The 24,867-nt window shown below is 37.2% G+C and overlaps 1 protein-coding gene across 2 annotated transcripts in view; it reads right to left on the minus strand.

The window, feature by feature from the left end:
* RAB23 (RAB23, member RAS oncogene family) overlaps window positions 1-21,645 on the minus strand; it is a 35,760-nt gene extending 14,115 nt beyond the window's left edge. Inside the window, exons 1-4 of one of the 2 annotated variants that reach the window (XM_056814347.1) lie at window positions 21,365-21,645; window positions 14,276-14,436; window positions 8,629-8,848; window positions 6,671-6,756 (exon numbers count right to left, since the gene is read on the minus strand). In XM_056814347.1, coding sequence (XP_056670325.1) covers window positions 6,671-6,756; window positions 8,629-8,783 — 241 coding nt within the window. In that variant the 5' untranslated portion in view covers window positions 8,784-8,848; window positions 14,276-14,436; window positions 21,365-21,645. The remainder of the gene's footprint in view (window positions 1-6,670; window positions 6,757-8,628; window positions 8,849-14,275; window positions 14,437-21,364) is intronic. The other variant, XM_007484149.2, reaches the window with a different exon arrangement.
* Between the last annotated feature and the right edge of the window lie 3,222 nt (window positions 21,646-24,867).

Below are 24,867 nucleotides of genomic sequence, written 5' to 3' on the forward strand. Positions count from 1 at the left end.
CTGAACTGGCTATTAAAATTTATCTTACTTGAATATCGCAGTCAGATAAGGGGACCATCTTTTCTGGGGCATGGAGGGAGCTGAACCTCAGTTCAGTCATCCAACTACAAACGGTCCTTATCAGACCCCTGCTGGGCGACCAAAGTCTGGGGAAAGGCTTATCCCTCAGGAGGGTCCGGCATCTTTGGCTTCAATCCATAGAGAAGACATCCCTGCAGGCTATCATACATGGCTCATTTCTTGGACACCCCATTTTGTTAAAAAATAGCCTCCTGGCAGAGGGCATCTCTCTCCTTTGCCTTACCTGCAGCCATATTCCCTCTCTCCCTTCAACTCCTCCATTACCTGCTACAAACCTTCTGTATCCTCTGTTTTGTCAATCCCTCCATCTTTCACTATAAATATTATAGGGGTAAGGACTAGACAGTTGGGGTTAACTATGTAAATTACCATGGTCACACCACTAGGTGTGTCTGAGGCTAAATTTGAAGCCAGGACCTCCCATCTCCAAGCCCAGTTCTCTTTCCATTGAGTCACCTAGATGCCCCAAGAATAAATTATTCTTGAAAAGGATGACTTCCACAAATTATATTCTATACTAGATCACAAAGTATAAATAGAAAAAGGATGTCCCTAAAGCTGGGAGCATTCCTATAGACATGCCTGTTTATAGATTATACTGTATTGACTACTTCAAGACCTACAACATTTACAAAGCCTCCTAAGTAAGATTTATAACTCAAAATAATTAAGCCTACTAATAAACACAGGAAAAAGCAAGCTGATGAAGAATGACTTTTGTTCAAGCTTTGATATGAGATGGATATGAATGGCTTGCTTTTTCCACCTTGTTTTGATATATAATGTAGAAGAACATTAAGCTGAGCCCAGATTTAACAGGAAGATGACAGTCTAGATTACATTTGGAGAACTTTCAATGATACCAAGCTTCTCTTTGAAAATGAAACACACAGTTTTAGTATAAATATTCTTAAGAGTGATGCTATATGTTTATAGATCTCAGAATATCAAAAACTCCAAGAAATCAAAATTGAAGGTCACCTAAAACACAATAAAGAAAAATAGTGGGTGTATACAGGCACATACCAGGAGAACTTGGTAATATTAGTACCTTTAAAAGTACTAATAAGGGGAGGGGGAAGCTAGGAGACTCAACAGAGAGAGAAAGGCCTAGAGATAAGATGCTCTGAGTTCAGACCTGGCCTCAGATACTTCCTAATTGTGTGCCTCTGGGAAAGTCACTTAACTTTCACTGCCTAGCCCTTTCTGCCTTAGAACCAATTGATTCTAAGATGGAAGGTAAGGGTTAACAAAAGAAAAAGTACTAAGAAAGCCTATATTCCCTGCTACCTCCCCATTTTTTATTATGTTTCTGACTTCTATGGGAGATTATGGGAAAAGAAGCAGAGGAAGAGAATTACAGCAAATCAAGGCAGATTAGGAAGTAGAACCTGAAGCGACAGATTCAAGAAGGATAAGGAGAGGGTAGCCAGAATAATATAATAAATAAGAAAAGGAAAATTAAGAGGATATAACAAATTGATAGAGTAGATTGGTAGGTGGGATAAAATGAATGAAGATTTGATGCAAGGCTGAAAGGGAGGTATTTGTGGATGTGAAATTTTTATTGAAACTAAGTAAAGGAAGGTGAGTGGGTCAGTCAAGTTGAGACAGGTATTATTAAGTAGCTAAAAAAGTTTTAAGGAAGTACTTAGGAGTTAGGGAATAAATACCCTCAAGCAGTTTTTTGTTTTTTAAAATAAGACTGAAAATCTCAATCATCATGGAAAAAGAGAAAAATTTTGTTCAGTGCCTTGAATTAAATGTGTAATGTTTATATTTCTGACATAGTCAAGTAAGTGACTATTATTGGTGTTCCAACTGTACGCTGATCTTTCTAGAGAAGATACAGGAACTCAGAATGCCACTCCAAACTTCACATTTTGAGGGAGAATGAAATTTCTAAAGTAAAAAGAAAGGGATGTGAGAATGAGCAGAGTAGACAGTATACAAGAATGTTATACAGAAAAGGAAGGCTATATAATTAGAGCTTAAAAAGATTTCAGGCTTTTCTTGAAGAGGAAGAAGCTAGATACTTTGAGTAAAAGTACTGTTTATTCTGCAATGAATGATTATTAAGAAAAGACAGTTGACAAACATTTAGAAAGAGAAATGGTGATTATGAGGAGTTAGCTCATCAATAGGCTGTGCTAGTCTAAACTAATTTTATCTTTTATCAAGAATGTAGTGAATAGTTTGATTAAATGTCAGTCAAGCTTCTGCTAAACATATTATATACTATTCTTATGGACAAATGAAGATATATGGATTATACAACAGATCAGACAAATTAGATGAATTCAGAGGGGATTATGATGGCAGGACTTAACAAGAAGTTAAGTTTAGTTAACAAGAATGGTTAGATGTCAACATGGTAGGAAGTCTCTAAAGGCTTAAATATCTATGCTTGGTCCTATTCTGTGTAATGTGCTTATAGTGGACTTGGATAAAGACACAGACAAAATGCTCCATAAGTTATTATAAAGCTAACAAACTGATCACACTCAGGATCCAAAAGAATTTTGAAAGGCTAACAAATTAGACTGAATCTATAAGACAAAATTCAGAATGGGGCTTCTAGGACCTTCCTTTAAAGACTATAACATATAAGGTCCTAAAAGACTCTAGCTCTTTCACATATGCCCTAGAAAATATCTAAAAAGGTACTGAGTTAACAAATACCAGATGAAATAAGGGAAACAGTAGTAAACTCTCCTATCTAGTTCAGGACTTCATATTTAGATAAATAAAAGTTTCAAGGCACTCAGGGAAGGACAATAATGTACAATGAGAAGCCAGTGCCAATACAAGTTCTAATAAAAAAAAGGGGGGGGGGCGCGGTCCTGAAGCCAACTGTAATGCTAAACAAGGACCTATAAATAGAGGTAGGAAGCCAGCTTGATATTTGGAAAATATGAGCCCAGAGCCAGTCCAACCTGTAGGACTTTTTCTTCTCTCTCAGGATAGCAACAGAGATAGAGCCATGCCTCAGAGTATTCAACAATAACAGCAGGAGATAAAGACTATTTAACATCAAGGTATACATTTCTGGGGAACCTTGTAGGAGGTCCAAGATCATTATAGTCTCTAACCTCAGATCAGGAATGACAAAGCCATACCAAAGGATAAAGGTAGATTCTTGATTGTTGCAAGAAGTAGAAAGACTAGACAGGGTAAATCCTACATTGGGCCATTGGTAAAGAGAGGTCGAACCCTGGCAATATAGAGGATGAAGCCAAGTAAGAGTTAAAATATCTATAACTATAGGCGCATCCAAACTTTAAAAGGGATAGGATTAGCCTACCTGCCCTATCCAAGAGTACAAGAAAGGAGTAAAACCTGGCCCTAGTAAAAAGCCCCAATTCAGAATCTAAGGCTAGACATATGAAGAAACAAACAAAAATTCAAGAAACTTCAAAAGCTAAATAAAATTGAGTTGATTAAATGATGATGAGGTTCTTAGATTCTATTAGGGAGAGTAGTGATAGGTATCCTTTCAGAACACCTTGCCTTCAGGGGAGACAGAGGGAGTTAAGAAAGAAAAACGCAGGAATGGGGTGTAGTTTTGTTTCTTCTTGTGGGTTTTAAGATAGAAAAAGAAAAGGGAAAACAATAGAATACACTAGGAAAGAAATTAAAGAGGGAGAAGAACTTTTTATCTCATAACTGGGGTGGTTCAAGAAAAATATAAGTATGGAGGAGTGGAAAACAAATGAAGTTCCACTCTTATCTAAGCTAGGTAGAGGAAAATCAGATGGAGAGGAGACAAGGGGTTTAAGAAAGAGTTTTATTAAAGAAAGAATAGTTACAGGCTTTTGAATGTCAACCCTGGAGGATGGATCATCATAAAAAGGAAAATTAAAAAGTCAGAAAAAGCATAAGAACCAATATATGAGGTCTGGGTAAAATGATGAGAACAAAGGCAGAGGAATGGGATGAGACTTTTACCATCTCTATAAGGAGGATGATGAAGAAAGATAGTAAAAAGTGTAAGAGGGTATGATGGAAGGAAAAACACAATTAATGTAACTATGAATGTGGATTGGATGAACTCACCTATAAAGCAGAAGGTAGCAGGATGAATTAGAAAGAAGAATCCAACAAGTTGTTTATAAGAAACACACTTGAAATAGAAAAAAAATCAGAGTTAAAATGAAGGACATGGGCAGAATTTATTTTATCTCAGGTCAATTCTAAAAAGAAAAGGTAGCAAGGTAATACTGAAAAATAGACATGGGTTAAAAGTTAAACCAAGAGAATACATTTTACTTAAAGATACCATGGAGAATGAAATAATACCAATACTTTGTATGTACCAAATGGCATGGCATTTAAATAATTAAAGAAAAAGCTAATTGAATTACAGGGAGAAAGACTGAAAATTATCATAGGAGACTTTCATATACTCTTTTCAGAACCAGATAATTCTAACAAAAAGATAAACAATAAAAAAGGTAAGAGCATAAGAAGAATTATGTTAAACTTAAATTGGATGGTTCCCTGGTTAAGTGCTGAATGAGAATCAAAAGAAGCATACATATTTCTCAGGTGTATATGGCATATTTACAAAGACCAACCATGCATTGGAGTAAAAAAACCTCATCAATGAATATGAAAAAGAAGAAATATTAAGCACACCCTTTAATTATCACAATGCAATAAAAAGCATAATTAGTAATGGGCACTTTAAAAAAATCATTCAAATTTAAATGGAGTCTAAATAGTATCTTTGAGAATATGTGGGTCAAAGAACAAATCAGAAACAACAGATAATTTTATCAAAAAAGAAAATTATGAGACAACCTACCAAAACATTAGTATTCAGCTAAAGCAGTCCTTTGGGGAAAATGTATATCTCTAAATACTTTCATTAAATAAAGAATAGGTCAATAGACTATACACAGAACTAAAAAAAGGTAATAAATTAAAAACTTCAACCAAATAAAAAAACAGAAATACTGATATCAAAGTAGAGATAAAAAATAAAAAGTAAAATGATAAAACTAAAACCTTAAAAAACTAACAAAATACAAACTGTTATGCAATATAATTTTTAAAAGTAGGAAAAAAAGGAAAATGAAACTGCCAGAATCAAAAATGAAAAAAGGAGAATTCACAACAAAGAAGAAATAAGGGAAATTATTAAAAATAATTTTACCCAATAAAACAAAATTTATCACTTAAATGAAAATGATTGAGTATTTACAGAAGTATAGAATGCCTCTATTAATGGAGCAAAAAATAGGGGGAAAAAAGCAATGGAGGAAGTCATAAAGACGTGGTAAGTTCTTATTCTTTGGGGGTCTTTGAGGAGAGTTTGAATGAATATTTGTCAGGTATATTATAGTTAGGGTTCCTTTTGTAGGTGTTTTGGACTTGATAGCCACTAAGATACCTTCTTACCCTGAGATTCTATGATTTTGCACTACCAAGAAGTGGTATGAGAGATATAAGTCAAGAATTATCTGCCCAGAATAGGAGTTGGGCCAATCATATAGCTAGGACAAAGCATACCAGATAAGACAATTTTATGGTCCCCTGGAAACCATTTATTATCAAAAGACCAAGAAGTCTGACTCTAGCATGCTGGCAAGACATGAACAAGAGCTGTAAGGGATAAGAGAGCAATTATTTATGGGTTAAAATCTGAAGTTAGGAGAATCCAAACAGATGAGATCACAGATCAACTGATTTACTTAATAGCACTATGGGCAACACTATCCTCAATATGTGCCAAATAAAGTCTATGGTGCTTTATTATTATAAACACATTATAATCACTGTTGAATCATACTAATCCAAGAAAATAACATTTTAAAATTGTAACAGGAAAGGTGCTATTCATTTATATAATTTCCCTCATTCTCATTTATAGACCCAAGGTTTTTATTACTAGTTCTTGACTTTTTTGAAGCTCTAACTCTGCAGTAATTATTCTTTCCACCCTCGTTTATCTTCCTCTCCTCTGAATTTCTTTAGCATTTAGTCTACATCACATAATTTAATACCTAGTTATATTCTCTCTTTTTTTGCAGCTGTTTCAAGTATACTAGATTTATCTTTCCAACTAGAAAGGGAACTTCTTATGCTTTTATTGTATTTTCTGCAATGTCTAGCATAATGTTGAATATATAGTAGGTGAGTATTACATATTTATAGGTTAAGGCAGTGTAAAAACTTCTTGCCCTCAGAAAACTCATTTTGACAGAAACTAGACTATGTCTTATAAAAAGGATCCTATATTTTCATGGCAGAGAAGAAAGGTACATGGTATCTTTATAATAAACTATTACTCTTACTAATTAAGAACCAATACTTTAGGATAAGACAAGTAAATCTTGTACCAATAGCCTAAATAAAAATTCACAACATTTAGATATAATTACTTCACAATCTTCATATGATCTTTACTACAAATTAGATTCTTACCGGTCACTTACTTGGGTATAAAGCACATTGTGGGCTTGAGTTTCTAATATTTTGAAATTATAACTATTCTTAAAGAGATAATCTTAAGACAACAAAACTGAATTTTCTTATTTATCCATAAGAACAAGACAAAAAAAACCACAATAAAAACAAAATTTACCTCGGTAGTAAGCCTTTGTTATTGCATCAAACTCTTCTTGACCCGCTGTATCCCATAACATTAGCCTGACATCTTCGTCATTAACTCTGAAATAAAAGATGTGCTAACTCAAATTTTAAGTAAAAAATTCAATTATGTTTCAATTTACCACCAATAATTTGATTTTTAAAAAATTCAAGTTCTTAAAAATATTACTTGTTTTTGTCTGAATATCAACCAATATAGAAAGTAAGATTATATTTGTCAAGGCTCACTTAGAAGTTTTTGAACATTTTTAATGCTAACTTTGTATTGAAAAATGTGTATCTTTTGCTTCCAATTAATCCTTAATTTCATAAAAAGGAATAATGGGAGAAAAATATATAATAAACAAACTGCCTTTATAGATAGGTTTTGGCATTGTTACTTCAACATTAAGAAATTTCATAAGAATTTTGCCTTGTCCTACTTCCCTGCTTTTATTTGTGCTCTTCCTCTTGCTTAGAAGAGACTCGTCTTCCATACTCTCCACCCCCCCCCCAAAGCTTGCTTCTCTCCTCCAAGACTACTGCCCCACTAGTTACCCAAGCTTGAAATTCCAGAATCCTTTTTTAAAAAACTGTATTTTTTGTTTATACTTCATTAAAACCTCCCCCTTATCTGACTTCCTTCCTTCCTTCTAGAAAGCCATAACTTACAGAAGAATTTTTCCTTTTACTCAAGAGTCCTTTGAAATTCTTACTTTCTACATGTAGTTAATTACGAAGTCTTACCACTTATACCAGCACACCTTCTTCTCTTTTTTACTTTACAGTGCCATCACCCTAAGTGAAATTCTCACACTAGAGAACATCCAGGAACATTCTTTTATTCACCTGAGATCTCCACTCCCTTTCTTGCTGTCCTACTCAAAATGGGGATCAATAAAAAGTATTTTTTTCTTTTCTTTAAATTCATTTCTCAATTGTGAGCAAACTTGCCCTCCTAAGACTCAATTAGGTTAACGATTCTCTTACCAACAAGCCTTTTAATCCTTTCCAAATCTGTTTTCTGCTACCAATTCCTTAACACCAATGTGTTCTCTGCCAACAAAAGGACATCCTGTGTTGGTGCAGATAAAATTTCTTATACAAGTTATAAATTCATTTTTTTCTGAGAGCCAAAAATTAGAGTAAGTCAAGTGTCACCAGTAAATGTAAGCAATGCCTATAGGTGCTGTTGCTAGGGATAAAGGGGGAGGGGAGGAAGGAAACAATAAACTGGGAGAGGGAAAGATGAGAGGTGGAAAAAAAGAAGTAATAGGAATAGAAAAGAAAGAGGTATAGATAACTAATAAGTAGTAAGCATTAACAAGTGCCTCGTAGGGGCACCTGGGTGGCTCAGTGGATTGAGAGTCAGGCCCAGAGATGGGAGGTCCTGGGTTCAAATCTAGCCTCAGACACTTCCTAGCTCTGTGATCCTGGGCAAGTCACTTAATCCCCATTGCCTAGCCCTTACCACTCTTCTGCTTAGAACCAATACTTAGTATTGATTCTAAGAAGGAAGGTAAGGGTTTTTATAAAAAACAAAAAACAAAAAAAAATTTGCCTTGTGTGCTATCACTCAGACCACTGACATAGAAAACCTATATACCCAAACAAGTTTCTGAAATTAGTACTTCTATTTATAGTGGACTTATACATAACCCTTTAAAGTTATATACCTAACATAAATTATCTCATTTTATTCTTACAACCACCTTGTAAGGTAGGTACCACAGAGTTACCACTATTTTATAGACAAGGAAATTCAGGTTCAAAGGGACTGTTAATTGCCTATGACCCACAATTATTAAGGATAAAAGGTTTCAACTCAGACATATTCCTACTTCAAGTCCAATGTTCCCATATCATATTGCCTCTTCATGTGGTTATCCCTATAGATCTCTCAGACTTATATCACATGTCAAAACCAATAGGAAAAAAAAATTAAGTACATACTGGATCTGTCTTTCCAAAAAATCAACTCCAATTGTTTTCTTGTAGTCTTTTGTAAAAATGCCTTTGCAATATCGTTGAATCATACTTGATTTCCCAACAGCTCCATTACCAACAACCACCACCTTGATGGCCACTTCCACATCCTCTTCCAACATTTTGAATTGAAGATAAATTTTTGAATCAACACTAATTTCAGATATTTAGATTTTTTCTCTCAAATCTGTAATAAAAAAAATCATGTTCATCATGAGGTTGGAGAAAGTTAATAAAAAGACCACAAAAAGAAATAATTTCAATTTGTTTATCAAGATATACTGACACAAACATAGATCCTAATCAATTTTTCTATGAAATCTAATACTATTCTTTATTTTAAGATATTGGCAACAGGAACAAGAAATAAGAGTTAATTTTTTAAATCCTAAAATCAGGGGGCAGCTGGATAGCTCAGTGGATTGAGAGCCAGGCCTAGAGATGGGAGGTCCTAGGTTCAAATCTGGCCTCAGACACTTCCCAGCTGTGTGACCCTGGACAAGTCACTTAACCCCCATTTCCTAGCCTTTACCACTCTTCTGCCTTGGAACCAATACACAGTATTGATTCCAAGATGGAAGGCAAGGGTTTTTTTTAAAAAAAATAATAAATCCTAAAATCATTGCTGCTGAAATTCCATTAGAATGACTACTACTCCTAAGGAAGGTTTTATAAAATAAAATTATATCCATATGCTGGTGATTAGATGTTAATAATACTTCTTTGTTAATTTAGTTTCAAGGAGATGAATTTTCTATAAAGAATAATCTACAAGTGCTTTCTCCAGTCCTAGGCCAAGTAATGATCACTCTATATAAACCAATTTTGTACTATTATTTGCATAATTGGCAAGGAAAAGAAAAAATACTTTGTCTTTCTACAAAGTTAAAATTTTATTCTTTAATTGCTTCTCTCCTAATCAAATACTCAAGTAACAATCACTGGAAAAACCTTACTAAATTACAAAAACATCTAATAAAATTCACCACTACATAAAACAAATGATTCTAGAACTTAGAGGAGATACCAAGCAGATAAGAACTCTTATTTCTTTAACAGATTCAAAGCACACCCCCCCACCTTTGTTAATGTAATGTAATAAGTTTTGTTTCATCTTTAGGCCCTTGAGTTTTTTGAGACAAAGCATTCACTATAACAGAAGTTCTTCAGTACTGCAGTCACCAAGCAAACTTAACTTAGTAGTACAATAATTTTTGCCCACATCATATAATTTTTGAAATTCCAAAATTTTAAAATTGACATCCACAAATATACCCCAAATTTCATATATCATTAAAATAGTATGCATGTGTGAATAGTTTTATCAAAAGTATAGAAAGAATATATAAAATTTATAAATGGGGTGAGGGATGTGTTAGAAGAATGTATACATCACCCTTGTTTTTAGGTACTACTGTAATATTATGCAACAAGAAATAATTAAAGAGATAGTTTCAGAGGATCTCAAGAGACTTGTATGAGCTGATATAGAATACAGATATAGAATAAAGAATGCAGGACAAAGAGAACAATCTATACTACTCAAAAACTCTAAGAAACAAACAATTATGAAACACTTGAGAATTCTGACCAATGTAATTACTAACCACAATTCCAGACCACTAAGGATAAAAATAAAGCATGTTATGGACTTTGTCATATAGAGATGACAGATTAAATGTGCACACTGAGACATATATTTTTAGACAGGGTCGGTATGGAAATTGATTTTGCTTTACTATGCATATCTTCACAAGAGTTTTGTTTTTCTTTTTTCTTTTCCAGTGGGGGAGGTAGAAGAGAGAAAAATGAGTGCTTAAAAAAATTAAATATGATTTTTAAAAGCCAGAAAGTAAAGTTCACTATAACAATGTGTGGATATATGAATACATACTCATATATGTAGATAATAATATGTGTAAAACCCTACATGACAAGTGAGGTAATTTTGACAGCAGATGACAGATAATGGAATTATTTTTTCAACAAGTTCACAGCTTTTGAACTCAATTGAGTATTTAAGTGCAAATTCCATTCAAGGTACTGCACTGATGATACAGAAAATGAAAAGAATAAAATACTCCTTGCCCTCTAGGAACTATAATTCATACAACAGATTAATATATAAAATAGTTATCAAGTAAAAAGAAAGCAACCCAAGGGGGATGGGGAAACATTAACAACTAGGGGATGAGTAAAGGATCTACTATAAGCAGTATCACTAAGTCTTCAAGGGAGTTAAGGATTCCAAGAAGCAGACGTAAGGAGGGAAGAACATTCTAGTCATGGGTGTAAGGTGCACATGTACAGCCTGGGCAAAGGCCAGAAGAGAGAATGCCAAACTCAGAGAATAACAAGTAGCCTAGTTTGGGTAGAATATAAAATGGATGAAGTGGAGTAACATGAAATCAATCTGGAAAGATAGGTTAAAGCAAGATTGTGAAAGGTTTTAAATATCAAAGGAGTTTGTATTTCATTCTAAAACAATGGGGTTCTAAAGAAACTGATATGTCCATACCTGTGCTTTAGCACTCTTTGGTAGCTATGTAGATGACAGATTGGACAGGGAAGATACTGGAGGGAGGAAGCTCTATCTGGAAACTATTATAATAGTCTTAAGAGAGGTATGAAGGCCTCAACTAAAGTTATTTACTGCTTATGTGGAGAGGGGAGGGTGGAGGAAGAGATATTGCAAAGGTGGACTCAAATAAGACTTGGCACTAAGTGGATTACGGGGGTTGAAGGAGAAAGGACTGAAGATGTCTGGGATTGCAAACCTAGTTGTCTGGAAGGATGATGGTACCCTTAAAAGAGAATGGGAAGTTCAGAATAGGGGTAGGTATTGTAATAGAGAATAAACTGTAAGGAAACTATTTCTTACTGAGATAGAGAATGGTAAACTGAGGGAAGACTGTTTCTTCAGCAATGACTGTTGTTCTCTGGCTGGCTGTGACTAGAGAGAACTGCTGAGGGAACCTGTAACTGCTTATGTGTAATGGAGGTAGAACAGAGAAATGCTGAGGGATGCTGCCACACATGGATGCTGGTACACAGGGAATACTGCTCTAGATAGATATTGGAGGATACTCTGGCTTTGTGGGACCTGATGCTGCTTATTGGTAATGGAGGTAGAAATGAGAAATGCTGAGGTACAGGGATGCCACATAGGGATAATGGTACACAGAGGACTACTCTGGGGTTTACTCTGGGGTTTGCCTATTGATCCCTACTGATTGCTGATGGATCAATCTATTTCCTAACCTCCTTCCTCCCTCACTCCCTCCCTTAACCAACCCTCTCCACCCAGTTCTTCTTGAAGCCTTTGGCTCCTTCCCTCCCTCCTTAGTGAACTATAAATATACTCTAGTTGCTTTCTCAGTTAAGGGGTTTATTGGGATAACAGGATGGGAAACTGAGGTAAGAGGGATGAGGATTTCCCTAAACTATGGGGATAATATTAGAAAGGTTTGAGGAAGTATTCCAGTCACAAACTGTGACTATAAGACAGTTAGGGAGATAGAGGACAATGGCTTTTCAAGATCTTTCTTCTTCACAAATCATCCAGGTCTCTCAGCTTAACCCCAGAAAGAAACAAAGTTCAAAGTCTCTAAGTTTTCTCCTGGCCAGCTCAACTCTCAAATAGACCACCAACTCAAAAGCTTCTCCCCTGGTCAGTTTCCACTGCTCAGAGCCAGAGAGACAGAGACCAAGTTCAAAAGCCCAGTTTCTCTTCTCAGTGTGGCCAGCAAAAGCCCCCAACTGCCACTCCTGGGAACATTCCATTGGAATCCTAGTTCTTGCATCTTGGTCCACAAGTCCTGCAAAACCTCTCTCTTCATGTCTCTATCACAGTATGGGAGAAAATAGGATCCATTTTGTACATGTCTAGTATGAAAACCTTGAGATATCAAGACAGAAATTTCCAGCAAGTAGCTTGTGATATAGAATTGAAGCCCAGAAAAGAGAGATGAACTGGTAAATTTGGGAATCATCTCCAAAGAGATGATAAATGAACTCAAATTATAAGATCTCTCTTTACATCTTCTCTGTTGGTGAGGAGGAACTAGGACATTTTCCTGTGGTATAATAACCAAGTCACACTGGAAAGACAGAAATCATGACCTAGCCAAGATGGTTGAGGAGTGGTGAGAAAGGTAGGAGGAAAACCAGAAGAATGTGATATCAGAAAAACACGAGGAAGCAAGATTATACTGGTGGATAGGGTGGTTAAGAGAATAAAAGGCTGCATAAAAGTTAAGAAAGTTAAAATGAAGAAAAAAATGCTATCTGATTAAGATATTAAGGAGTTAGTTGGTAATCAAATAGTAGTCAAATTGGTAGGGTCATAAGCCAGATTGCAAGGGGATGAAAAGTGAACAGGAGGAAGGAAGCAGAGATTTTTTTCCCTAAGGGATTGCTATGAAAGGGAAAAAAAATATATATATATCTGATAATAGCTTGAGGTTATGACAGGATTCAGTGAAAGTTTCTTAAAAATAAGGGAAATATGGTATTATCTTTAGACTAGAAGGCCTCTAACATAATTCCGAGTTCATTTCTAGTTCTACATCTATGATATAATCAATGCTTGGAACTTTCACGCTACCAGAATAGCCATCACGAATCCATATAGCAACAAGGCATCAGCGGAACTTGTAGTAAGATCTGATTTTATGGAACAGATGGATTACTGAAGAATTGTAGGCATAGCTATTTTGGAAATCAAATGATATTTTAAATGCACCAGAAGAACTTGATAATTAATTACTACTGTCTAATTTAACTATATCAGATTTTCAAATGATTTTTTGTTAATTCTAACCTGCTTTTTTCCCCTACCAACTTTAATTTCATTTTTATCAACACCTTTCCCTGATACTACAGGTACCACAACCATACCAATTTCTAGGCATAGTACTATCATATTTTTCAAGGCTTGGAAATTTTATTTTCCAAAGAAGCTTAATATTTTTTAAAAACCACTCTTTCTCAGAAATGTTTCAGGTGAAATTACCACATATTTGATATCAAAAACAATTTTCTCAAAAGACAAAACAATAGGATAGGAACTGGGACTATGATTTCACTGCCACAAGGAACTACCAAATTGGGAACTCTCTTCCAAGGCAGGTAAGTACCTTTCCTGAAACTTGTGTTAGGACAAAGAAAGGTCAAGTGCCTTGCTCAGGGTAGTAGCCTATATATGCTAGAGGATGGATTTGAACTCCAAGGCTCTAGTCACTATACCACTGAGCCTCAGAAAAAATTAAAAATAAATATTCATCAACCATATTAAAAAATCCATTGTTTTAGGTCAGATATTCTTCAATTACTTAATTTTACATGCAATACATTCCATACATTTATAATAATTTTTCAAATCTATTTCAAAAGCACTTAAGCAAGTTAGAAATTTTCCCACTGAAATGGGGATCCTCATTCTTGGGAGTTCTCTTCTTTATTACAACTTCCTATAAATTCCTTAGCCTTTTTCAAAGTACAGTTCAAGTGCTACTTTCTATTCTACATAACTTTTTCTGAATCCTACCCCCAAGTTAAAAACTCTATTCTTCTTTAAATAGGATTATTTTGTATATAGGTTGCATTTACTTACTTGTGTATATGTTGTGTACCCTCAGTACAATGAAGGCTCCTTGAGGGCAGGGACTGTTTCATCCTTTGTCTTTATCTCCTCAGCACCTACCACAGTGCCTTGCAAATAGTTGGTGCTTAATAATGTCTGTTGAATTGAACTGAAATACAACTGCTCCAAGCCTGAGACATGGGGAGGGGGGGAAAAAGCCAAATAACTGGGTCAGAAAACCAAAACTTAAGACATTTCTGACAGAAGCTGTGAACTTAAGTTTAAAATGGAACCTTTCACACATTAAACTGCCAAATAACTTCAATTTTAATTCAACATCTCTCCTTTTCTCCACTGATCCGAAATTACCTTTGTTCAAGTCCTCTTCAATTCTCTACAAAATCTTACTTGGTGATCTCATCAGCTCCCATAATTTCAATTATCATCTCTATGCAGATGATTCTCAGGTCTACCTGACCTCTGTCACAATCTCCAGTCTGTTATCTCCAACTACCTATCACACAACTCAAACTGGATATCCTATAGATATTTTAAATTCAACATGTTGAAAAATGAACTCACTATTTTTCTTCTCAAACCTTCCCTTTTCCAAATTTCTCTATTACTGGTGAGTGTACCACCATCCTGTTACCCAGGTTCATAACCTACATGTCATCGTAGACTCCTCTTAACTCACATACCCTTTTCCTCCACTACCTTCATAACATATCTCAAAAATATTTTCCCTTTTTTCCTCCTGACACTGCCACCAAGCTTTCATCATCTTATCACTTAACTACTGCAATAACATGCTGGCTTGGTCTCCTTGTCTCATGCCTTCCCATGCCAGTCTGACTTCAACTTGGCTACCAAAATGATCTTCCTAAAATGCAGGTCTGACCATATTACCTTCTCAATTCAATAAACTCTAGTGGCTTCCCTATTACGTACAGGATCAAACAAAATCCTGCTGTGCTTTTAAAGCCCTTCTTAACCTGTCTCCTCCCTACCTTTCCAGTCTTCTTATACTTTATTGCTCTCTACATACTATGATTCAGGGAAACTGATCTTGCTGACACTTCATCTCCAACTGTGCATTTTTGCTGGCTATTCCCAGTGCCTAGAATGTTCTCTCTTTATTTCTATCACCTAGCTTCCCTGGTTTCCTTTAGTTTCAGTTAGTCTTACCTGCAAGGAACTTTACCCAGTCCTCTTCGATCTTACTGCCTTCCCTCTGAGACTACCACTAATTTATCCTGTTTATCTCATTTGTAAATGGTTATCTGCATGTTGTCTCCTGTATCAGATTGTGAGCTTCTTGACAGCAGGAACTATTTTTTATCTTTCTTTTTATCCCTAGGGTTTAGCCAGTGATTGTCAGAGTATTTAATAAATGCTAGCTAATTGTCCTCTGTCATGAACTATTGTAATAACTTTGAAATTAGTCTCCTCTACTACAGTGATGCCAAAATAATCTTCCTAAAACAAAGGTCTGAGGTCTTGTCAACTATCTTTATTGGCTCCCTATTACATCAAGGATAAAATACAAATTCCTTAGTCTGACATTTAAAGCCCTCTACAATTTGGCTCCAGCTTACCCTTCCAGGAATTTCAAATTACCTCCTTTTGAAATACTTTATGTTTCATATAAATTTTCTTATTTATAGTTCACAGAACTTAATATTTCTTATGCCCTTGCTTTCACACATGCTCTTTATTTTTCATGCGCGGAATTTACTCTCTCCTCATTCCTTTTAGAATCCCTAGTTTCAAGGCTCAGCTTAGGTTCTACCTCAACAACAAGGCTTTTTGATATTCCCTATGGTTAGTGCTCCCATCTTTAGCACAAAACTTACCTTTGTTCTATTCTAGCACCAACATAATCAGTATTACTTACCTTAGTCCTATTCCTGAGCTTCTTCCCCTAAAGGTAAGTTCCTCAACTGGCAAGCATTATTTTTTTCCCTTTGTATTCTCAGGTCTAGTACAGTGCTTTACACATAAAAGACACTGAATACATATTGAATGAACATATTAGGAATCTTTTAATTACTGAGATCTTATTCAAAGAAATAAATACATGATAATAAATTTCCTCCACATTTGGAAGGCCTTAGGTCTATAGGGCAGCATAGTATATGCAAAAGAACACTAACTTTTGTGTCAAAAGGCCTGGGTTGCATCTCATTTTTCCTACTTAATATCTGTGTAACCCTTGGATAAATCACCTCTGAGTCTCATTTTTATAAGGAGGTAGGAATAAATGATCTCTAAAGTAATTTCTAGCTTTAAGTCTATGATCCTACAGACACTTCCTGTACCCTCATATTCATCCAATCTTACTCCCACCTCTTTCCCAGTCCCTATTTGTCCTCTGCCTTCTCCCCCTTCCATCAAGTCTCTAGAAATCACTCTCCCTCCAATCCTACCCCATCCTTAATAAATTTCCCTTCAACCAAAATTTTTTTCTCACAAGTTTTCCCTGGTTACCCTCTACAATGCTGCTTGCTCCTTTCATGCCCTTAGAACCTTAAGCCAGGGCCAGGAAGAGGAGGAAGAATATTCCTTGTTCTTCACTACCCCCTTTCAGATCCTCCCTCTGCTTTTATCACTAAGCAGTCTTTCCTCATTTCAGGCTCATTCTATTCAGGTGCTTGTACCAAAGGCCTTGTTGCTATAACTTAGGGTTTTCTCAGGATGGGTATTCTTCCTTCTTTCTCAAGTATTTCAGTACCTAGTTCATAGTTTTCCTTTCCACTCTTACTCCTGTCCTCATACTTAAGGGTTTCATTAAACACTTCTATGAGTTGTGGCCTCTATCAACTCATGTAACAACAGAGGGATGAGAATCTCACCAATATTCCAAACTGTTCCACCATATCTTAAATTACAAAATAACAAAAAATCTCCTCGATGTTGATAGCCTAAACCCATTTTTTTCTTCACCTTTCAATTCATCACTTCTCCTCTGGTCTTACTTTCTTCCCTTCACAGTTTTGCAAGTATTGTTTACAGAATCTCAGAATTGGAATGGGCCTAAAAGGCCATCTGGTCCAAATCATATACGAACAGGCACCTTCTCTCAACTATTACCAATCTTTTCTGGCCTCAAATCTTTCTGGAAAGATCTCTAGTGAGAAGGAACCTATTACATCCCAAGGTAAACCATTTTACTTTTGAATAGTTCTATTCTTGTACTTCTGAATGGAGGAAGTGGGTACACTAAAACTTCCTATTATCTTAACTGAGTCCTCATTGTTGCTTTCTTTCTTCTCACTGGGACTCTATCATACCAACCAAAATAGTGGTTCTAACCCTCTTCAAGTACCAACATAACAGTCACTCCTGTCTCTTAGCTGATACCCATATCTTCTACTTTAGAAATGAAATCAAGCTTATCTACCCTGAACTACCTCACCTCCTTTTTTTCATACAAAAACTCTACACAGGACCTTTTCCATCCCTCTCATTGCTATCATTCCTCTATTTTGGCTTTTTTTTTATCTTCTCTCTTTTTTTTCTGGGAGTTTGGCTGATACTTTGTTATCTTTCTTTATCTATTTATCTTACTTTATCTATTATCATCTTACAAACATATCTGGGCCTTTACTACTTTTAAAAAACTTTACTCAATCCTACCATCTTTCCTACCAAACTCCTGTAAAAAGTTGTCTACCCCTAAACTTCACTTTCCCCACTTCCTCATTACACACTTATTTCTCACTACCCCATAGTTAGATTTCTGATGTCACCACTTGACCCTAATTAATGTTTTAAGGATTACTTAAATTCTCAATTGCTAAAGTCATATCCTTTTCTTAGTCTTCATTCTCCTTGACCTCTCTGCAATTTCTGGTTGTTAATCAGTCTCTCCTCACTGATATTCTCTCTTTCATTATCTTTCTTGACCTTCTGGTTCTTCTCCAGCATGACTGCTCTTAGTCTCCTTTGCTAGGTTCTCATTCATTTCCCACTGCTCTTAACAGTTGTCCCCTAAATCTCTGTCCTAGAGATCTTTCCCATCTTAATGTTATCATCCACTCTCATGAGTTCAATGATCATCTCTCAGATATCTAAAACTATATAGCAAATCTTAATCTGTCTTCTGAATTACTGTTCTGCATCTTTAACTTCTTGCTGGATACATCTCCCTCAACCTGGATTTCATATTGGCAAATCAACCTAAAAATAAATTCAATTTGTCATCATCTTTTTAAAAAATCTGTCCTGTCTTCTATGCTTTACTATTTTTTAGATATTACTCAGGCTTGATCCACTTTAGCTCTTTTTCTTCCCTTCACTTCCCACATCTAACTAGCTGCCAAATTCTACAGACTCTACCTCCGCAATCTTTTGCATTCTTTCTCTCCTGCACAAGCACAAGTTGGCTCATTACAGCTTGTCTGCCTCTTTACTCCTCTCTTTACCTATAGTCTCTCCCTTCTCCAAGTCATTTTCCATATTGTTTCCATTCCACTTCCTCACTAATAATAATAATAATATTTCTATAGTGCCTATGTGGCAGGCGCTACTGTGCTAAGCACTTTACAAATATTACCTCACTTGATTCTCACACCAACTCTGAGAAATAGGTGCTATTATCGTTTCCATTTTAAACCTGAGGAAATTGAAGGAAATATAAATGACCTGCTCAAGATTATACAACTAGAGTCTGAGGTGGGATGTGAACTTGGGGCTTCCTGATCCACTTCACTGGCTCTAAGTTTGGAAGTCAAAAGTGCAAAAATCTGGTTATGGCCTACTTTTCCTGTCTTATTGCCTTCGATTCCTTTTTCATAGATTACTTTCTAGACAAACTGGACTACTAAATTGTTCCCTAATTTCACATTAGATTCTTTTGTCTCTATATTTTCACATGAGTTCCAGGTACAGAAAATATTTCCTCCCCATCTCTACTTTTTGACAGGCTTAAAAAAAAAAAGCTTTATTAAAAAATATCCATATAGTCAAATAAATTTTAATTTCAACTATAAAGAATCAGTAATTTTTCTGTTAATGTCTAAATGTCTATTGGAATTCTTTTTTTTATTCCTTTTCAGGCATTTTTCTCTTACTATTTATGATTAAAGTTATTATATACTCTTTTTTTCTGGTTCTTTTTTTTCATTTTGCATCCATCTCCAGATAATTCTCTTCCTTAATGGTCCAGCTCAGATGCCACCTACCCCATTAAGCCTTTCTAGATCCCCTAATTGAAAGGGATGATGCATCATTCAATGTTTTACAGTACTTCACCTTTATCCTGTCATAGCTGTTATTATATTCTACCTTGTGTACATGTCTTATTTCCTATATATGACTGTAAAGTACTTGAGGGAAGATTCATTTTTGCATCTCTACCATTAATACTATGTTTTTCAAATAGTAGGTACTTACAATTCTAAATTAAGTAACAATCATTCAAAAAGCATTTCTAAAGCATCTAGGTGCTAGAAACTATATGGGAACAAATACAAAAATGAAACAGTCCTAGCCTTCAAGGAACTTACATTCTACAAGGGGAGAACTTTTTTTGAGAGAGGAGGAAAGGCATTAGTGGATGGTTGGGAGCAGGAAAGGACAAGTGGGTTTGAGCTGAGCTTTGAAGGAAATGGGATACTAAAAGGTAGAGATGAGGAGAGGGTGCTAAAATACAGGAAAGATGAAAGGTTAGTTTAGCCGGACCATGAAGATTGTTATATAATATAGCTAGAAAGACAAGTTGGAACCATGTTGACAAGGGCTTTAAAGCCAGATGAAGGTGCCCCTAGAGTTTGAATAAACGCTATCGTGGTCAGATCTGTGCTTTAGGAAAATTACTTTAGCAGCTATGTAGAATAACAATATTTGCTGTCTTCAGTGCTGAACATTGTAAATCAAGACTGGTATGCCAACACAATCGAATATGGAATAAAGTTCCTAGAATGATGACAAATATTTACATAACCTAGTTTATTATTTTTTTTTACACATGGTAAGAAAGTTCAGGATATTCCTATTTTGTGGTCAAGTAAATTAGTACGGGAGGACAGACCACTGACCTGAGGTGCCACAGGTTGCCTGATTTCTAGCACTACCCTGAGCATTAAACTAGGCTGCCCAACAATCATTGTCCTTATGATTGCAGGCAGATTTATAGCTCAGGAAGCCGTCAAAAGATCCCTAAGAATTAAAAGTTGGCATCCATAAAACCAGAGATCTGTTTTGTGGAAGACTGATCTTAAAACCATCCTCCACGGCCACCTTTCTCTATTGACCAGAATAGAAGCCACAGTCCTTAGGTGATACAAATGGATATATTGACAAAACTTAGCTAAGTAGTAACAGTTAATCTTTGTTCATTCCCAGTTCCCCAGACCCCAGGAAGTAGACAGTTCCACAGATCAGAAAGTACTGTAGTCATGTGCCTCAACCGGCCTCGGGGAGGGATTTTTCACACCTGGGGTCCCAGGGGGAGAGCCTGCCACCGCCTCAGTTCCTCATTCATATTCTCCAGACTTGGGAGAGCAGGACGGAAGGGGGGAAGGGGGAGCCGCCCCTGAGAGGCTGGAGCGGTGGACGAGGGGGCGGGTCCGGAATGGAGGTGGGAAAGCCCAAAAAACCAGTCAGGATTTGAGCTCTTCCCCATTAAAGAAGCTGGGTTACACGCAAAGCGGGGCAGGAGGGATGCCGGGGGTGGGGGTGGGGTTGGAGTGTGTGTGTGTGGGGGGGTAGGACCGAAATCCCCACCCGGAGGGCACTCTGGGCAGATGCAGGGCGCCGCCGCAGCCGCCGCCGGGGAGACCAAGACAGGCTCGGGAGACGCTCGGAGTCCGCTGCTAGGCAGCACAGGGCACCGAGCTTGGGGGCGGACCCGCGGCCGCCTCCAGTTCCAAGGGCCGGGACCTCCAGCTTAGGTACCCAGGGGGCCTTGGGGGCGGGGCTGAGACGTCTTCGCCACCGCCTCGGCTTCCCTCCCCCGAAGGTTGGCTCTTTCCCAGCAGTCCGGAGCCCCACAAGAGTCCTCGGGCCCAGGGGACGCGGGAAACCCCGTCAGGGGAGGAGGCCCAAGTGAAGGAAGCAGACCCCTCGGAGAAAAGAGCCGCCCCCGGCTCCTTAGCCCATCAGCTACGGACTCACCCGCCCCAGCGGAACTAGCTCCTCTCAGTTGCGGTCGCGGCGCAACCACCGCCGCTGCCGTCGTCGCCACCGCCAGCGCCTCCCAACACACTAGTCTAGACAGGCTGTCTCACTTTTTAAAAAAATGTTTAACGATAACTTTATTAATAACTCGGGAGCGTGAACAGAGATGTTCAGAGGTTGCTCCAGCAGCAGCGGCGGGAGCGGGAGAACCTAGTCCTCGCCATCAGCAAACCTGCCCGTACTCTCGAGCATGCGCGCTATATCACTTGCGCATGCTCAGAACGACGTTGCTCATTCTCGCTCCCCCACCCGCTTCCTAGCTCATGCTCCAAGGCGTTGTTGGGGAGGAACCCGGGAAGCTAGGATTTCTCTTCCCGTGTAGGGTTGTGGAGAGGAAAAAGAAAGCTAGACCTGGCACTAGCAGGAGGGGGGGAAACTGGTTAGGAATGGGGAAGGGCTGCCTGAAAGGTAACTTTCAGCTGAGTTAGTCTTAGTTCCCAGAGGAGTAGCTCGTTCTCTAGAGAAAGGCAGAACAAGACACCTTTCCAAACAGTGGAGCTCTGACTAGAAACACCAAAAGAAGGGACAAACACTTAAGTGGAAACTATGGCTGTGTCTAAACACAGGGTGAAATTGGGGGAAAAAAAACAAAAAGCCCTAACAAAGCAAACTAAACATTCTGCCTATTTGTCAGGTCGTTTCAGTCTAAAATGTAGACGTTTTGTTTTTGCTTTTTACGTGCCCGAGTTCTTTTTGTGGGGATATATACAAAACGTACATTATGCATATTTAAGGTGTAGTGAAGATGGACTTGTCGTTGGAGGATGCTATACTAATGGATAGATAGTAATGGTCATTTTATCCTGCATAGTTCAAGAGGACCAAAATGACACCACTGTGTTCGGATCAATGTTTGATTACAGCTGATCCAATTTGAACTCAGAGGGCTCTATCACAGGTGGGGCACAAATAACATGAATTAATATTTGAGTTAGAAATATCTCTAAATTTGCTCATCTCAAATCTCTTTTGAACTACTGCAATTCTGCTTTGCTCATAAAGCACAGCACTTTCTTTGATGCAGGCACTTCATGCTGAAAGGTCCTGTGCCAGTGTCTCCCCTGTGTCTCAATGGATACCCAAGTTCTTCAGAGACCTTGAAAATGTCCTTGTATTGCTTCTTGTGTGAGTTCTCCAGAAAAGTCTTTTAGGCAAATGTGCTTTTGGCATTCAAAGTGGCCAACCCGTTGGAGTTGCCCTCTCTTCAAAAGAGTTTGAATGCTTGGCTAAAGAAAGGACCTTAGTGTCCAGTACTTTATCTTGCCAGGTAATCTTCAGAATCTTCTTAAGACAATTCAAATAGAATAGATTCATTTTCCTGGCATTACACGGTAGACTGGTTTCAAAGGCATACTGTGAGATTTAAAATGGTTGAGGTCTTAAACTGTAGTGATTAAAAAAGTGGAAGATATAAATTGTGATAGATATAAGAGAGGGTGAGTAAATTTGACCTCAGAAATATGTTTCACTACAGTGTCTTGGGTTTTAAAATCAAATATAAGGTGGTCACCAGGGAAATATTCCCAATTATTCAAATACCCAAGTCAATTGGGTTTAATAGAGATTTTAATTAACAATACAATGAGTAATCAAAGAAAGAGAGAGAGAGAGTAAGAAAGGAATAAGTATGAAGGGCCTCAAGCCAATATGGCCTAGACCTGAGTCTTAAAAGAGAAATCCGTCAGTTTTTTAGCACTCACCACAAGGTCTGACTAAACAAGGATACGAGTGACACCAGGCCAGCGTCCTTCCTCAAAGAGTCTTCCAGCCAGAGATTGTTTCAAAGGGCCTCTCTCAAGAGCCTCCAGAGCTCCTACTGCAGAGGGACAGAGCCCCTCAGAGGAGCTCCTCAAGGAGCTCTCCTTCAGAATGAGATTTCCTCCAAGAGCACTTCTCCTCAAAGAGATCTATCTCCAAGGAAAGAGCCCTGAAGCATCAGTCCTCAAGGAAATGAGTCTCTCAGAATGAGATCCTCCAGAATGAGAGTCAGAAATCGAGATTCCTCAATGAGATCCAAGCTCTTATTTTTAAGGACAAAATTTCCTCTGTCACCTCCCCTAAGTCCTTACATCTACCAATCACTGTAGATGTTTCTAAAGGACCGCCCATTTTGAATTCACAGCTGAGTAGTTTTAATCTCTTTAGTAAGTCAGAAAAAAATGCTGCTGTGTCGACAAATTTCATTAAGAAAAAACCCCTGAATAAGTTATCACCCTTTTAGGTTTAAGTAGTTTACAAGTTGCCCCACCTATATGGGTACCTAGCATCCTATTGTATCAATTTTAAAAACAGGCATGACTCAAAGAACTTCCTGTCCTTTCCATAAGCATGGGTCAAAGCACTTTCATTGTTCAGCAAGGAGTTTTCTGTCCTAAAGCAGTCTTAAGTAGGGTGGAGTAGGGATATTCCCAAGGCAAGGAGTTTTCACATTCAAGTAGAATTCTCACTATCTGCTAGGAAATTTTTTTAAGTAGAAGATTCCCCAATGGGGAAATTTCTAACATTCATAAGTCTGAGAAATTTTAAGGTTTACAATACGAAAATGAAGTCATCACAAGGGCTTTGTAGACCTTCAGTTTGAAAGGTAGCCTAGTATTACTTTTATCTTCCATCCTTTCATTTTGAGCCTCTGAGCTAGCTTTGGTAATGCTTACTTACACCAGTCTCATCATCTATGTTCACATACCTGGGAAGTATACTGCCAATGTAAGTAAACTTATTCACAGGATTCAAAATTTCCCCATTATTTGTACCTGATGGTTCCATGTATGGATTGTATCGTTCTGGCTGATGGAGAATGTCTGTTTTCTTGGTGTTAATTGTCAGGCCAAGGATAGTAAGTAGCTTTCACTAAAGTTTAAATCCATTAATGTCAGAATTTCTGTTATTGAACCTAATGAATGGCATATGTCCTTAGGGGGGAAAAATCTCCCTTCTCACATTCCTGACTTTTTTCTTCCTTTCCATGGTGATGCTAATCACTTTTACTGTGATTAATTGCTCTTCATTTTGCCTCAGTTGTTTCCCTGGAGAAATATTCGTGGTGTTATCTGGTGAGACCATGCAAATCTACAAAGAGAATGGGTCATCTGAATTCTATTTATGCTGCAACTAAAATGTCCAAACAATCTGTATCAGGGCTCTAAGAAGAATGCTGTTTTCAATAATAAGATGTTAAAAGTTAGTTCTGGAAAAATGTGTAGGAAAGTTCAATTTGAGATAATTAAGCTAATTATTCAACATCACTGCACTGCTCTCTAGGCTGACCCTGGAGAGATTTCTATTGACCCTTTCTAATACTTACTGTTTAGAGTCAGTCACAGAAGGTAGCTGAGAATGAATAGTGTAAAAAAAAAAATCAACCCTTCAAGGAAACATTACTTCAGCTGTGTAGTTACTTATTATACTTCTTCAGACTCTAAACCCTCTATGTCTTGGTA

The sequence above is a fragment of the Monodelphis domestica genome, chromosome 2 (genome assembly GCF_027887165.1).
Source record: "Monodelphis domestica isolate mMonDom1 chromosome 2, mMonDom1.pri, whole genome shotgun sequence".
Classification (NCBI taxonomy): Eukaryota; Metazoa; Chordata; class Mammalia; order Didelphimorphia; family Didelphidae; genus Monodelphis; species Monodelphis domestica.